This window comes from Pezoporus wallicus, unplaced genomic scaffold (genome assembly GCF_028554395.1).
Source record: "Pezoporus wallicus isolate ANWC-B61680 ecotype Strahan unplaced genomic scaffold, APGP_CSIRO_Pwel_v1 contig_4397, whole genome shotgun sequence".
Lineage (NCBI taxonomy): Eukaryota > Metazoa > Chordata > Aves > Psittaciformes > Psittacidae > Pezoporus > Pezoporus wallicus.
The window spans coordinates 23,566-39,690 of record NW_026642782.1 but is presented as its reverse complement, the minus strand read 5'-3'; the positions used below and the strand labels follow the sequence as shown (position 1 = coordinate 39,690).

The 16,125-nt window shown below is 46.6% G+C and overlaps 1 protein-coding gene across 5 annotated transcripts in view; it reads right to left on the bottom strand.

Moving 5' to 3' along the window:
* Positions 1-16,125, bottom strand: part of LOC130611501 (zinc finger protein 131-like) — a 73,133-nt gene that overhangs the window by 33,541 nt on the left and 23,467 nt on the right. For all 5 annotated transcript variants that reach the window (XM_057432266.1, XM_057432261.1, XM_057432265.1 and 2 more), the window contains one exon: positions 7,016-7,146. In XM_057432266.1, the coding sequence (XP_057288249.1) occupies positions 7,016-7,146 (131 nt within the window). The remainder of the gene's footprint in view (positions 1-7,015; positions 7,147-16,125) is intronic.

Below are 16,125 nucleotides of genomic sequence, written 5' to 3'. Positions count from 1 at the left end.
AGTGAGTGAACAAGCTGTCTGGCTAGGGTTTAAATGACGACAGTTCTTTTGGCGCCCAACGTGGGGCACGAGGGGTTGAGATAACGACAGATCTGACCAGATTAATAGTCACTCATCACAATGCTGATTTATTGGCTCTCAAAGTTGTTCCTCTTGATCTCACAGTTTCAGTATAACGTACCTTACTTCCAGCCGGTATTTGCTGTATTAGTGTTTTTCAAGGGTGGGGCTTGGGCTAAGGTTTTTGTCTCATTGTACTTTATGGTAATGACTTGTAATACAAGAGTTTCATTGATCATGAAACTGATCTGGCTTATGTTCCCAGTGTGGTCACCACCTTTATACTTTGGGAGGTATATAATAGAAGTGCTTAGCAATTACACATCTTTTTTCCCCTGCTTGGGTGGTCAACCTGTGAAGGAGACATTCTTTTACCCTCCCAGTCGACCCCCCAGACCATTTACGGCATCATTTGAGAGTTTTGAAGTTTTTGAATGGCCTTTTAATGTTGTTGAGACTTGTTTGCTGATCGTGATGGGGAGCACCATGTTGGCACACATACCGAGTGTATTTTGCCCACTACTGATTTCAAGAGTTAAGCACAGTCAGGTTAGGGTCTTATCTGGGGTCAAATGATGATATAGGAGGACCAAGAGATTTTCCCTGAGGCTGGACAGTCATGAGTGGCAGGGTGTGTGGGATAGTATGGGCAAGTATCTAGGTCAGGGGACCCCTCCAGTACTTTGGAATTTCACCACCGCACAAGTGCAAAATCCAGAAGAATTAGTAAAACATTTAAATGAGGCGTGTGGTCATTCTGGCCATACCAGAGATGAACAAATCATGGCAACGGGCTGGGGCAGGGCCTTGTTCAACACTATCCAGCACCTTCAAAAGGAAAAACCCTATGGTTTTACCTGCGGGATTAAGGAGAAGACAGGAAAAAGTGGGATGGAAGACCTACTTCACCTTTGGAGGAACGGGTGAGTGAACTGAAGAGGGGAGCAAGGGCCAAGACTGATCGTCCCATGAGAGCTACGGCTTCAGTCTCTGGTGAGCAGTTGCCCAGATGGAGTGGAAGAGCTGATTTTACTCCAGCTCCTGTGATAAAGAAGAATAATCCCTTTTACCACGACTTAAGTGTCCAACACTGTTGATGACCATTAGAGGGGCCCTGCCTCCAGCCAGGTGGAGGTAGGAGACAATCGGATTTACTGGACTGTGTGGATCAGATGGCCTGGCACATCAGTCCCACAGAAGTATAAGGCCCTAGTAGATACCGGTGCACAGCGTACCCTGATGCCATCAAGATGTCAGGGGGTGGAGCCCATCTATATTTCTGGAGTGACAGGAGGATCCCAAGAGTTGACTGTGCTGGAGGCTGAAATCAGCCTGACTGGGAGGGATTGGCAAAAGCACCCTATTGTGACTGGTCCAGAGGCTCCATGCATCCTCGGCATAGACTACCTCAAGAGAGGGTACTTCAAAGACCCAAAAGGGTACCAGTGGGCTTTTGGTATTGCTGCTTTGGAGACTGAGGAAATTGAGCAGCTGTCCACCTTGCCTGGTCTCTCAGAGGATCCTTCTGTTGTGGGGTTGCTGAAAGTTGAAGAACAACAAGTGCCAACTGAGACCACAACAGTGCACTGGCAGCAATATCGCACCAACCGAGACTCCCTGATTCCCATCCATCAGCTGATCCATAGACTGGAGAGTCAGGGAGTGATAAGCAGGACCTGCTCGCCCTTTAATAGCCCTATATGGCCAGTGCAAAAGTCTAATGGAGAGTGGAGACTAACCGTAGACTATGGTGGCCTGAATGAAGTCACACCACCACTGAGTGCTGCCGTACTGGACATGCTAGAACTTCAGTATGAACTTGAGTCAAAGGCAGCCAAGTTGTATGACACAATTGATATTGCCAATGCATTTTTCTCATTTCCTTTGGCAGCAGAGTGCAGGCCACAGTTTGCTTTTACTTGGAGGGGTGTCCAGTTCACTTGGAATCGACTGCCCCAGGGGCAGAGACATAATAATCCTCCTATCCTCCTACTTATCAGTAAGTTTAATTGCAGCCCATCCTGGACACCTGCGGTTCCCAGATACTCCTTATCCCTGTGTCCTGTTCTTCTAGAATGTTTTTCTTAAACTAGCAGGGGGGTTGGAACTAGATGATCTTAAGGTCCTTTCCAACCCTAATTATTCTATGATTCTATGATTCTATGTCACAACTATAACGATTTATCTTGTGAGAATTCTCAGTACGTTCTCTAGCTGTACTGTATTTTTTTCTCTATGTATCATGCACCTCAGTAATTTTCCATTGCTACTGTTACAAAGCCATCAAACTTAACATTACTTAAAACTAATTCTAAAGGTTTCAACATTCCATTTTGTGATTTTCTGCCCCCTTGTCTCAAATTACAGCCCTACCATTTGCCATGGAATGATCCAGACTGCACTGGAACAGGGGCAAGCTCCAGAACACCTGCAATACATTGATGACATTATTGTGTGGGGCGATACAGCAGAAGAAGTCTTTGAAAAAGGGAGGAAAATAATCCATATCCTGCTGAAAGCCGTTTTGCCATAAAACGGAGTAAGGTCAAGGGACCTGCACAGGAGATTCAATTTTTGGGAATAAAATGGCAAGATGGACGTAGACAGATCCCCACAGATGTGATCAACAAGATAACAGCAATGTCTCCACCAACTAGTAAGAAAGAAACGCAAGCTTTCTTGGGTGCAGTGGGGTTCTGGAGAATGCACATCCCAAATTACAGTTCGATTTTAAGCCTTATCTATCATGTGACCTGGAAGAAGAATGATTTTAAATGGGGCACTGAGCAACAACAAGCCTTTCAGAAAATTAAACACGAGATAGTTCACGCAGTAGCCCTTGAACCAGTCTGGACTGGGCCAGATGTAAAAAATGTACTGTACACTGCAGCTGGGGAGAATGGTCCTACCTGGAGCCTCTGGCAGAAAGCTCCAGGGGAGACTCGAGGTCGACCCCTCGGCTTTTGGAGTCGGGGATACAAAGGATCTGAGGCCAGCTATACCCCAACTGAAAAAGAGATACCGGCAGCCTATGAAGGGGTTCTAGCTGCTTCGGAAGCGATTGGCACTGAAGCCCAGCCCCTCCTGGCAGCCCGGTTGCCCGTGATGGGCTGGATGTTCAAAGGCAGGGTCTCCTCTACACATCATGCAACCGATGCTACATGGAGTAAATGGGCTGCACAAATTACACAACGAACTCGAATAGGAAATCCCAGTCGTCCAGGCATTCTAGAAGTCATCATGGACTGGCCAGAGGGCAAAGATTTCGGAATGTCACCAAAGGAGGAGGTGATGCGCGCTGAAGAGTCCCCACCATATAAGAAACTGTCAGAAAGTGAAAAGCAGTACTGATGGGTCCTGCCATATTGTGGGAAAGCATAGGAGATGGAAGGCAGCTGTATGGAGTCCTTGATGACAAGTTGCAGAAATGGCTGAAGGAGAGGGTGAATCGAGTCAGTTTGCTGAGGTGAAAGCCATCCGGGTGGCCCTGGACATTGCTGAATGAGAAAAGTGGCCAGTACTTTATCTCTATACTGACTCATGGATGGTGGCAAATGCCCTGTGGGGGTGGTTGAAGCAATGGAAGCAGAGCAACTGGCAACGCAGAGGTAAACCCATCTGGGCTGCTGCACTGTGGAAAGATATTGCTGCCAGGGTGCAGAACCTGGTGGTGAAGGTACGTCATGTAGATGCCGATGTGCCCAAGAGTCGGGCCACTGAGGAACACCAGAACAACCAACAAGTGGATAAAGCGGCTAAGATTGAAGTGGCTCAGATGGACTTAGATTGGCAACATAAAGGTGAATTATTTTTGGCCCGGTGAGCCCATGACACTGCAGGCCATCGGTGCAGAGATGCAACATATAGATGGGCTCGTGATCGAGGGGTGGACTTAACAATGGACACTATTGCCCAGGTTATTCATGAGTGTGAAACATGTGCTGCAATTAAACAAGCCAAGCGGTTCAAGCCTCTTTGGTCTGGAGGACGATGGTTGAAGTATAAATATGGGGAGGCCTGGCAGATTGACTCTATCACACTGCTGACATCCCGCCAAGGCAAGCGCCATGTGCTTACCATGGTGGAAGCAACCACCGGGTGGCTGGAAACATACGCTGCGCCCCATGCCACTGCCTGGAACACTATCCTGGGCCTTGAGAAACAGATTTTGTGCTGACACGGCACCCCAGAGAGAAGTGAGTCAGACAATGGGACTCATTTCCGGAATAACCTTATAGATATTTGGGCCAAAGAGCATGGCATTGAGTCGGTATATCACATCCCCTACCATGCACCAGCCTCTGGGAAAATCGAATGGTACAATGGGCTGTTAAAAACTACACTGAGAGCATTTGGTGGTGGGACTTTCAAACATTGGGATACACATTTACCAAAGGCCACCTCGTTGGTCAACACAAGGGGATCTGCCAACAGGGCTGACCCAGCCCAATCAGAACTTTTACATACTGTAGAAGGGGATAAAGTTCCTGTGGTGCACATAAAGAGTTTGCTGGGGAAGACAGTCTGGGTTATTCCTGCTTAAGGTAAAGTGAAACCCACTCATGGGATTGCTTTTGCTCAGGGACCTTGATGCACTTGGTGGGTGATGCGGGAAGATGGGGAAGTCCGGTGTGTACCTCAATGGAATTTAATTTTGGGTGAGAACAGCCAATGAACTCAATTATATTCTGTTGCCTTCTATGTAACACTCCTATAGCCCATCAGCTAAATGCCTATCTCTGCCACTCTGGGCTTTCAAAAGAAAATATATGCTGCAATGACTGTCAGCAGAGAATAAAGTCAGCAGCAGCAGGAGTCTCCCAGTGCTGTCCTCAGGTCAGCATTGACTGAACCTGACTTCAGTGTGATCATCACCCCAACAAAGAATCAACTTTGATGAGACCAGATGAGATCAGTGGCATCATCAGCAGGCAACAATCCAACACTAAACACTGTCTCTCCTGCCCTGAAACACGACAGATGAATCCCAACATAATGTACTGAATGAACTCAGCGAACATTATAGGGATGGTCCATGGAATAAGGAATGATATCTGTCTCTTTGTGCGCGTGTGTGTGCATATGTGCGTGAGACATATATGTGAGACATATATGTGTGTGTGCATATGTGCGTGAGACAAAAAGCGATGGCGTATTGAAAACAATGTGGGACCTGAGCAAGACATAAATGGGATGGAATAAGGGGTGGATACTGTCCTGGGTTCAGTTGTAACAGTTATTTTTCTCCTTCTTCATAGCTGGTGCAGTGCTGTGTTTTGGCATTAATCCAAGAACAATGCTGATAGCAACAACTAAAACATCGGTGTGTTAAAGTAATGCATACCCTGATCAAGGACTTTTCACAGGAGTGAGTGAGCAGCTGTATGGTTCCAAGTTACTGGCTGGGCTTAAACCAAGACAGGGTCTCAGAAGAGCAGAGTAGAGGGGGAGAATCCCCTCTCTCAAGCTGCTGACCATGCTCCTTTTGCTTCAGCAACACAGAGAACTTATTTATCTCCTGCATTAATTCTCACTGCTTTCAGTGAATAAGATCAGTTTTTCTGTAACAATTAAAGCCGATATCCAGCAGTTTCATTTACTACAGAACCCAGTTTAACCTCAAACCACAGCTATTCTGTGAACTCAGTAAGGTCAGAACCTTAAGGAAGAAGAATATTCTTAATTGAGACTGTCACAGCAGTGAAGCAGCAAAATGATATATAAAAATGCTACAACTTCAGTTCTCAAGTCTTCTAGCTTTACAGAATCAAGTTTTAAAAGCTAAGTAATCCTTCTGAACAGCTTTTCAAATGTCAGCTATGTATAGTGAACAGGTACACTAGCTATCCATCTACAGCATTTATACTTGCTTAGAAGACATTACAGATTGTCCTCATAAGTTGGAATGACTTTCCAAAGTCAATATATCAGTATTAAACAGAATAATAAAATAGGAAACAAAAATAGTACTGGGTTGGGGCAATCCCAGGCACAGCTACAGGTTGGGCAGAAAAGAGATTCAGAGCAGCCCTGTGGAAAAGGACTTGGGGGTGTTGGCTGATGAGAAAATGAATATGAGCCGGCAGTGTGCGTTCGCAGCCCAGAAAGGCAACCATATCCTGGGCTGCATTAAAAGGAGCATGACCAGCAGGTCGAAGGAGGTGATCCTGCCCCTCTACTCTGCTCTCATGAGACCTTGCTTGGAGTACTGTGTACAGTTCTGGTGTCAGCCTGGAGAAGAGAAGGCTGTGTGGAGACCTCATGGCAGTCTTCCAGTATCTTAAGGACGTCTTCAAGGATGCTGGGAAGGGACTCTTCATTAGGGACTGTATTGATAGGACAAGGGATAACAGGTTCAAACTTAAACAGGGGAAGTTTAGGTTAGATATGAAGAAGTTCTTTACTGCGAGGGTTGTGAGGCACTGAACAGGCTGCCTAAAGTTGTGAATGCTCAATCCCTGTCAGCATTCAAGGCCAGGTTGGATGGAGTCTTAGGTTTAGTGTGGGGTGTCCCTGCCCATGGCATGGGGGTTGGAATAAGATGATCTTAAGGTCCTTTCCAACCTTCACTATTCTATTCTACGATTTATATTTTGGACTTTAGTGAAGCATGCTCATAAGCAGGAAAGGCCTAGGTCAGTGCATCAAGAACCTTGAAAAGGAAGCAGAAAGATCAGTAAAATGCAGATTAACACTTACCTATCCAAAAAAATCTCCCTGGTTAACAATGTATTATGAAGCTCCATATCACTAATTCCATATTTTAAAATGGAACTACTTAGATATAAGAATTTACCTTCATGCTGTGGTTGAATGCCATCTTTATATTTTATTTTACTAAAATTAGTTCTTGGAGACATAAGCCCACTCTCATTGTTTCCTGCTCAGTAATCCCACACTCCCTCAGCACAGGAAGGAATATCTAGCCTCAGACTCTGCTACTTCTGTTACCCACCTGACATTCGTACAGCTTCTTTCTTCCCTTTCTAGCTCCAGCTCCAGACTGACAGGCTGCGAGGTGACATTTGAGCGTGCTATTCCTAGCAAAGCGTTCATGGCAGTTTGGACATTCAAATGGTTTTTCACCTGTTAAGACAGACACAGGGATTTGTAAGCGTATAAAACCAGACAGTTTTCGGTCAGCTCTCCCTTCCCTTCTTCCCCTCTCCCATTTGTGTAGATTGATAAATATGCTGTGAAGACATGGCCAACTGAATTAGTCTACAGAAGAAAAGACATTCTATTTAAAAAAAAAAAAGGAAAAAAAAAGGGCAAAAACCTAAGGTGGACTCATAACTCTCATTTATAAAACAAATAAAACCCAAACCAAGAATGCAGCATAATTCCCAGTGCCATTTAAGGTACATTTAGGTTTTTATGGAAGTTAGATTACTATTCTGATGAAATATCTTAAAGAAACAACAGCTATTTATCTCTTTTCACCTGATAATATTAACAGTTAAAGACTTGACATTAGTATATACTGACACATTAAAGAAGGAAGTATTTAAATAATAAAAGGTTTTATTTTCAAGAACAGCTTATGCTTGAGAGCTGAAACTGAGCTCTTGAAAAAGAAGTTGGCACAAAATGACCATGAAGTAACAATGCATCGGTATTAAAACAAACAACCCCTCCCAAAACTTTCATCCAAAGTAGTATAGCGTTATCATCATCATCAAGTAGTAACAAAGAACAACTTGTGTCCCTGTTTACTAATGTCATCATACACAAATGCAATGAAATTCAAGGAAATTAAAGAGCAAAAAATTAGAAACAGTGTGTTTCTTCTGAAAGTCTAATTATTTTTCTGATGGAGGTACCAATACCAACATAACTACTGAAAGAAAACTACTTAATGAACTCCAAAAGAGGCCAAGACATTTCAGTGAGTAACATCAGAATCTATTATAGCTAGATTAAGTTTAAAAGCCTTTTCAGGAATGCAGTAGTTATTGACTGCGGAGATAGAAAGCCAATAAACCTGTATTTTCAGAAATAAGGATATTCAGGAGTGCCTAACTAGCTTTTAAAAGAAATCCACAAGTAGCATATAATTCTCTCTTATACACCTAAAGGCCACAGAAAAACATTAAGTGGTGGGAACATTCTCCTTAATGCTTACAAAATGCTATGTTTTTGGGGAGTGTTGTACAGGTAATGCAGAGGATGCTGAACTGCCATCAGTCTTGTAGATCAAAAATAACAGACTTTTCACAAGCAACTAAACACATTGGTGAGCCAAGAGGATACTACAGAACAAAACTCACACTACAGACCTTCGCCTGCCGTACAATTTGGTCACATTAAAAGAGTTACTTAGAGCAAAGCACCCCCCAGTTAAGGACAGATTTATTCTATTTTTGCTCAAATTCTTCAATCACCTTCAATGTGTTCTGCCAAAAGTATTTGAAAATGACAACTGAAAGACAACAGTGGTGATATCCAGAGGCCAAAAGACATTGTGTGACTACTTGCACAGTACAAATCAACACTGTGACCTCTGCTGCACCAGTCACAGTAGTGATGGAAAAGAGAGAGCATGTCAACCTGTCTCTAGCTTGAGAAACAGTGGCAAGCTGGGGGGATAGACTCCACTAAAGATGACACCTTACTTCTCTATCCCCAGGTGTCATCCAACTACAAATTTAGTCTGATCTAAGTGAGATTTGAGGAAGAGAAAGGTTTCTGGCCTGATCTAACAATTATCTTTTCTCCATTTATGAAAATAGGTGAGATTTCAGTTGCCAATCATAAGTAACTCACAGGACAGAAATTCTGACCAAAAATAGTCCAATATTGTGCTGTTCCTTTATAATCCTACAGCCAAAGGAAGGCAACTGCCCAAAATAAATATTTCTTAACCCAATGTCCTGGATTCAGCAGTAGAAGTCATTTTTCTCCTTCTTAGTAGCTGGTACAGTGCTGTGGTTTTGACTTTCAGCCTGGGAACAGCGCTGATAACACTGATGTTTTTAGTTGTTGCTAAGTAATGTTTAGTCTGACCAAGGACTTCCTGAGTCTCATGCTCTGCCAGGGAGGAGGGGAAGCAGGCAGGAAGTAGAAACAGGACACCTGACCCAAACTAGCCAGAGGTATTCCATACCACAGCACATCATGCCCAGGAGAGAGAACTGGGGGCAGTTACACAGAAGGGCTACATCACCGCTCAGTTGGGCTGAGTATTGGCCAGCAGGTGGTGAGTGGTTGTACTCTCTTCCCTTGTTATTTCCCTTATCATTATTATTGGTGGTAGCAGCAGTGCTTTCGTGTTATACCTTAGTTACTGGACTGTTCTTATGTCAACCCATGGGAGTTGTATTCTTTCAATTCTCCTCCCCATCCCTCCAGGAGCGAGGGGGGGGGGGGGGGGGGGGAGAAGTGAGAGAGAGACTGGCTGGGCTTAAACGACGACAGTTATTTTTGGCACCCAACGTGGGGCACGAAGGGTTGAGATAATGACAGAACTGACCAGAGTGTGTCAAATCGTATTTGTGATAAGCATTTACTGTTTTGGATTAATAGTCACTCATCACAATGCTGATTTATTGGTTCTCAAAGTTGTCACACTTGATCTCAGAGTTTCAGCATGTCGTTCCTTACTTACAGCCGTTATTTGCTGTGTTAGTGTTTATTGGCTGGGGCCTTGGGCTAAGGTTCTTGTTTCACTGTACTTTATGGTAATGACTTGTAATACAATAGACTCATTGATCGTGAAACTGATCTGACTTGCGCTCCCAGCGCAGTCACCACCTCTATACTTTGGGAGGTATATAATGGAAGTGTATAGCAATTACACATCCTTTTTCCACTCTTCGGGTGGTCAGCCTACGAGGGAGACATTCCCACACACCCCTGCAACAAGTGCAGCAGCTACTCAAACTCCAACCGCAGCAGACAACACAGCTACTCCAACTCCAAGCACAGCAGCTACACCAGTCCCAGTAACAAGTACAGCAGCATCATTTGAGAGCTCTGAAGGTTTTGAACGGCCTTTGGGTACCCTTGAGAACTGCCTGCTGATTGTGATGGGGATCAGCATGTTGGCACACATACAGAGTGCATTTTACCCATGACCATTTTGTCTGATCTCGAAAGTTAAGCAGAGTCATGTTTGGGTCTTGTCTAGGGTTAGATGATGATATAGGAGGATGAAGAGATTTTCCCCAAGGCTGGACAGTCATGAGTGGCAGGGTGTGTGGGACAGTATGGGCGAGTATCTAGTCCACTGAGCCCCTCCAGTGCTTTGGAAGCATCGGAGATGAAAGGCAGCTGTATGGAGCCCCCAACAACAAGTTGCAGAAACTGCTGAAGGGGAGGCTGAATTATTTTGAGCCTGGTGGGCCCATGACACCTCAGGTCATCAGGGCAGAGATGCAACATACAGATGGACTCACAATCGAGGGTGGACTTAGCAATGGACACTATTGCCCAGGTTATTCACGAGTATGAACAAGTCCACTACCTGTAAAACACATTTTAGATTTTTAAAGAATGGCTGTCCTGGGTTCAGCAGTATCAGTAATTTTTTCCTCCTTAGTAGCTGGTGCAGTGCTGTGTTTTTGACTTTCAGCCTGGGAACAGCACTAATAACACCGATGTTTTTAGTTGCTGCTCAGTAATGTTTACTCTGACCAAGGACTTCCTGAGTCTCATGCTCTGCCAGTGAGGAGGGGAAGCAGGCAGGAAGTAGAGACAGGACACCTGACCCAAACTAGCCAAAAAGGTATGCGTGCTGTGTGGTTCTGTGTTGCCAGCTGGGCTCTAAACTATGACAACGGCAAAGACCTTAATTAATTTTCTTAATAAGTTTGTACAATCTGCATACGAATTACTTCAGTTACAGTGTTTTTAGACAAGGGCTTTGAAAAATATTCTGCAATCAAAATTCCCAGTAAAATCGGAATCAAAGCTGTTCAGTGTCTCTTTCTGCTAGGGAATATAAGCTTTGCAAAATACCATGACAATCACAATGAGCAGTAGCTTCAATCAAAGACTGATTCACCTCCTCACACTAAGGTGAATCGTCTTGTGTTTTACTGCCTGGCCATTGCTCCTTGTCCTGTCACTGGGCACCACTGAAAAAAGTCTGGTACCATCCTCCTGCCACCCACTTCTCTCAATCTCCTCTTCTCAAGACTAAACAGTCCCAGCTCCAAAATTTCTACTCATAAGAAAGATGCTCCAGATCCTGATCAGCCTTGGGCGCCCTGCAGGACCCTGTCCAGTAGCTCCTTGTCTTGTACTGAGGAGCCCAGAATTGGAAACAGTGCTCCAGATGTGACCTCACAAGGGTCATGTAAGAGGGGGAGGATCACCTCCCTCAACCTACTGGCCCCACTCCTCCCAATGCACCCCAGGATACTATTGGCCCTCCTAGCCACAAGGGCACACTGCTGGCTCAAAGTCAACATAGAATGCACCGATACTCCCAGGTCCTTCTCAGCTGAACTGCCCTCTAGCAGGGCAGCCTCCAACCTGTACTGGTACTTAGTGCTCTTCCTCCCCAGCTGCAGTACCCTACACTTAGAATCATAGAATAGAATCATAGAATCGTTAGGGTTGGAAAGGACCTTAAGATCATCTAGTTCCACCCCCCCTGCCGTGGGCAGGGACAGCTTACGCTAAATCATATCACCCAAGGCCTCGTCCAACCTGGCCTTGAACACTGCCAGGGATGGAGCATTCACAACCTCCCTGGGCAACCCATTCCAGTGCCTCACCACCCTAACAGGAAAGAATTTCCTTCTTATATCCAACCTAAACTTCCCCTGTTTAAGTTTTAACCCGTTACCCCTTGTCCTGTCACTACAGTCCCTAATGAAGAGTCCCTCTCCAGCACCCCTATAGGCCCCCTTCAGATACTGGAAGGCTGCTATGAGGTCTCCACACAGCCTTCTCTTCCCCAGGCTGAACAACTCCAACTTCCTCAGCCTGTCTTCATACGGGAGGTGCTCCAGTCCCCTGATCATCCTCGTGGCCCTTCTCTGGACTTGTTCCAACAGTTCCATGTCCTTTTTATGTTGAGGACACCAGAACTGCACACAATACACCAGGTGAGGTCTCACAAGAGCAGAGTAGAGGGGCAGGATCACCTCCTTCGACCTGCTGGCCATGCTCCTTTTGATGCAGCCCAGGATATGGTTGGCTTTCCGGGCTGCAAGCGCACACTGCCTGCTCATGTTCATTTTCTCATCGACCAGCACCCCCAAGACCTTCTGCGCAGGGCTGCTCTGAATCTCTTCTCTGCCCAACCTGTAGCTATCACAGTATCACAGTATGCTAGAGATTGGAAGGGACCTCGAAAGATCATCTAGTCCAATCCCCCTGCTGGAGCAGGAACACCTAGATAAGGTTACACAGGAATGTGTCCAGGCGGGTTTTGAATGTCTCCAGGGAAGGAGACTCCACAACCTCCCTGGGCAGCCTGTTCCAGTGTTCCGTCACCCTCACTGAGAAGAAGTTTCTTCTCAAGTTTAAGTGGAACCTCTTGTGTTCCAGTTTGTACCCATTACCCCTTGTCTTATCATTGTTTGCCACTGAGTAGAGCCTGGCTCCATCCTCGTGACATTCCCCCTTTATATATTTATATACACTAATAAGGTGTCCTGGGTTCAGCAGTAGCAGTCATGTTTCTCCTCCTTGGTAGCTGGTGCAGTGCAGTGTTTTGACTTTCAGCTCGGGAACAGAGCTGATAGAGATGTTTTGGTTTGGCCAAGGACTTTGTGAGTCTCATGCTCTGCCAGGGAGGAGGGGAAGCCAGGAGGAAGCAGAGACAGGACACCTGACCCAAACTGACCAAAGAGCTATTCCATACCACAGCACGTCATACCCAGGATGTAACTGGGAGTTAGCCGGAAGGGCTGGGAGACTGCAGGGTTGGAGGAGGTATCGGTCGGAGCTTGGTCGGGCTTGGGGGGCGAGTTATCGGTCAGTGGGTGGTGAGGTGTTGTATTCTCTTCCCTTGTTATTTCCTTTATCATTATTATCATTGGTGGCAGCAGTAGTGCTTTGTGTTATACCTTAGTTACTAAACTGTTCTTATCTCAACCCGTGGGAGTTGCATTCTTTTGATTCTCCTCTCCGTCCCTCCGAGAGCAGGGGGAGGGCAAGAAAGGGGGGGAAGTGAGCGAACGAATTACCTGACTGGGTTTAAACCACGACATAAGGTCACCCCTCAGTCTCCTCTTCTCCAAACTATAGAGACCCAGCTCCCTCAGTCTTTCCTCATAAGGGAGATGCTCCACTCCCTTAATCATTTTTGTTGCCCTGCGCTGGACTCTCTCCAGCAGCTCCCTGTCCTTCTTGAACTGAGGGGCCCAGAACTGGACACAATATTCCAGATGGGGTCTCACCAGGGCAGAGTAGAGGGGACGGAGGACCTCTCTCGACCTACTAACCCCCCCCCTTCTAATACACCCCAGGATGCCATTGGCCTTCTTGGCCACAAGGGCCCAGTGTTGGCTCATGGTCATCCTGTCGTCCACTAGGACCCCCAGGTCCCTCTCCCCTACACTGCTCTCTAACTGGTCGTTCCCCAACCTATACTGGAACCTGGGGTTGTTCCTGCCCAGATGCAGGACTCTACACTTTCCCTTGTTATATTTCATCAAGTTATTCCCTGCCCAACTCTCCAGCCTGTCCAGGTCTCGCTGGATGGCAGCACAGCCTTCTGGCGTGTCAGCCACTCCTCCCAGCTTAGTGTCATCAGCAAACTTGCTGATAGTACACTCAATTCCCTCATCTAAATCATTGATGAATATATTAAATAATACTGGTCCCAGTACTGACCCTTGAGGCACTCCACTAGTTACAGGCCTCCAACTAGACTCAGCCCCATAGACTACAACTCTCTGGCTTCTCTCCTTCAGCCAGTTCACAGACCACCTCACTACCTGATCATCCAGTCCACACTTCCTCAATTTAGCCGTGAGGATGCTGTGGGAGACTGTGTCAAATGCTTTGCTGAAGTCAAGGTAGACCACATCCACCGCTCTGCCATCATCCATCCACCGTGTTATTTCCTCATAAAAGGCTAAGAGATTGGTCAAGCATGATTTCCCCTTGGTGAAGCCATGTTGACTGCCCCTCATAACCCTCTTATCCTTGATATGCCTTAAGATGGCACCAAGGATAAGGTGTTCCATCATTTTCCCAGGGATGGAGGTGAGGATGACCGGTCTATAGTTACCCGGGTCCTCCTTCTTGCCCTTTTTGAAGACTGGAGTGACATTTGCTTTCCTCCAGTCCTCAGGCACCTCTCCCGTTTCCCAAGACTTGGTAAAGATGATGGAGAGTGGTCTAGCAATGACTTCCGCCAGTTCCCTCAGCACCCGCGGGTGCATCCCATCTGGACCCATGGATTTATGGATGTCCAGATTGCTCAACCGGTCTCTAACCCATTCCTCATCAACTAAGGCAGGTTTAATTCTAAGGAGGCCTTAGTCCTCCTAGCTGCCTTCCTACATCCTCTAGCAGCAGCCTTATATTCCTCCCAAGTGGCCAGCCCCTCCTTCCATGACCTGTAAACTCTCCTCTTCCACTTGAGCATACCCAGCAATTCCCTATTTAGCCACGCAGGTCTCCTGGCCCTCTTCCTTGACTTCCGACGTGTCGGGATGCTCCGATCTTGAGCTCGGAAAAAGCAATCCTTGAATGTCAACCAACTATCTTGGGCCCCTTTACCTTCAAGCAGCCTTGCCCATGGGATTTCCCCTAGCAATTGCTTGAAAAGGCCAAAGTTTGCCCTGCTAAAGCCCAGGGTTGCAATTCTACTTGCTATTCTACTAGTCCTACCACACAAGATCCTGAACTCCACCATCTCGTGGTCGCTGCAACCAAGGCAGCCCTCAACCCTTACTGCTTCAACCAGATCCTCCTTGTTAGTGAGGATGAGATCCAGCAGCGCTCCTCTCCTGGTTGGCTTATCCACCATTTGCAGGAGGAAGTTATCATCCATACACTGGAAGAACCTCCTGGACTGTGGCTGGGTTGCTGAGTGGTCCTTCCAGCAAATATCAGGGAAGTTAAAATCCCCCACTATGACCACGGCCTGTGACTGTGAGGCCGCTCTCAGCTGCCTGTAGAAGGCCTCGTCAACTTCCTCACCCTGATCTGGTGCTCTGTAACAGACACCTACAATAGTATCCCCCCTGCCAGCCTGCCCCTTAATTCTCACCCACAGACTCTCAACTCGCTCGTCATCTGTCCCTGGACAGAACTCGGTGCATTGTAGTTGCTCTTGCACATAAAGAGCAACCCCACCACCCTTCCTGGCTGGCCTGTCTTTTCTGAAAAGGACATAGCCCTCCATGACTATATTCCAGTCATGTGAGCTGTCCCACCACGTCTCTGTAATTGCCACCAGATCATAGTCTCCTGACTTAACACAGGTTTCCAACTCCTCCTGCTTATTTCCCATGCTGCGTGCATTGGTGTACAGACATTCCAGGGAGCGAGCTGAGCACACTGATTTCACCCTAGGATTATAGGAGGCCTCCCAGTCTTCATCAATTCTGGAGCGCTGCCCCACTGGGGCAAGACCAGCTACAACCCCATCCCCCTTCGAATCTAGTTTAAAGCTCTCCAAATGAGCCCTGCTAATTCATGCCCCAGCATCCTTTTGCCTCTGTGAGATAAACCTTTCTCACTTGTCATTGTCCAGACTGGTGCCCTATAAAACCAGCTGTTATCAAAGAATCCAAAGCCCTGCCTGTAGTACCAGTCTCGAAGCCAATTGTTTATGAGCTGAATCTTCCCATTCCTTCCCACATCATCAGTGGAAGATGGAAGGAGTGAGGAGAAGATCACTTGAGCCCCAGACTCTTTCACCATCCGCCCCAAGGCCCTGTAGTCTTTCTTCATCCCCCTCAGACCGCGGGAAGCAGCTTCCCCCTCACCTGTCTGGAAGACCAGCAGCGGGTAGTAGTCTGTCGGGTGCACCAGGTTGGGGAGCGCCCTAGTGATATCCCTGATCCAGGCTCCAGGAAGACTACACACTTCCCTATGATGAGGGTCAACTCTGCATATCGGGCCCTCTGTTCCTCTCAGAAGGGAATCCCCTAC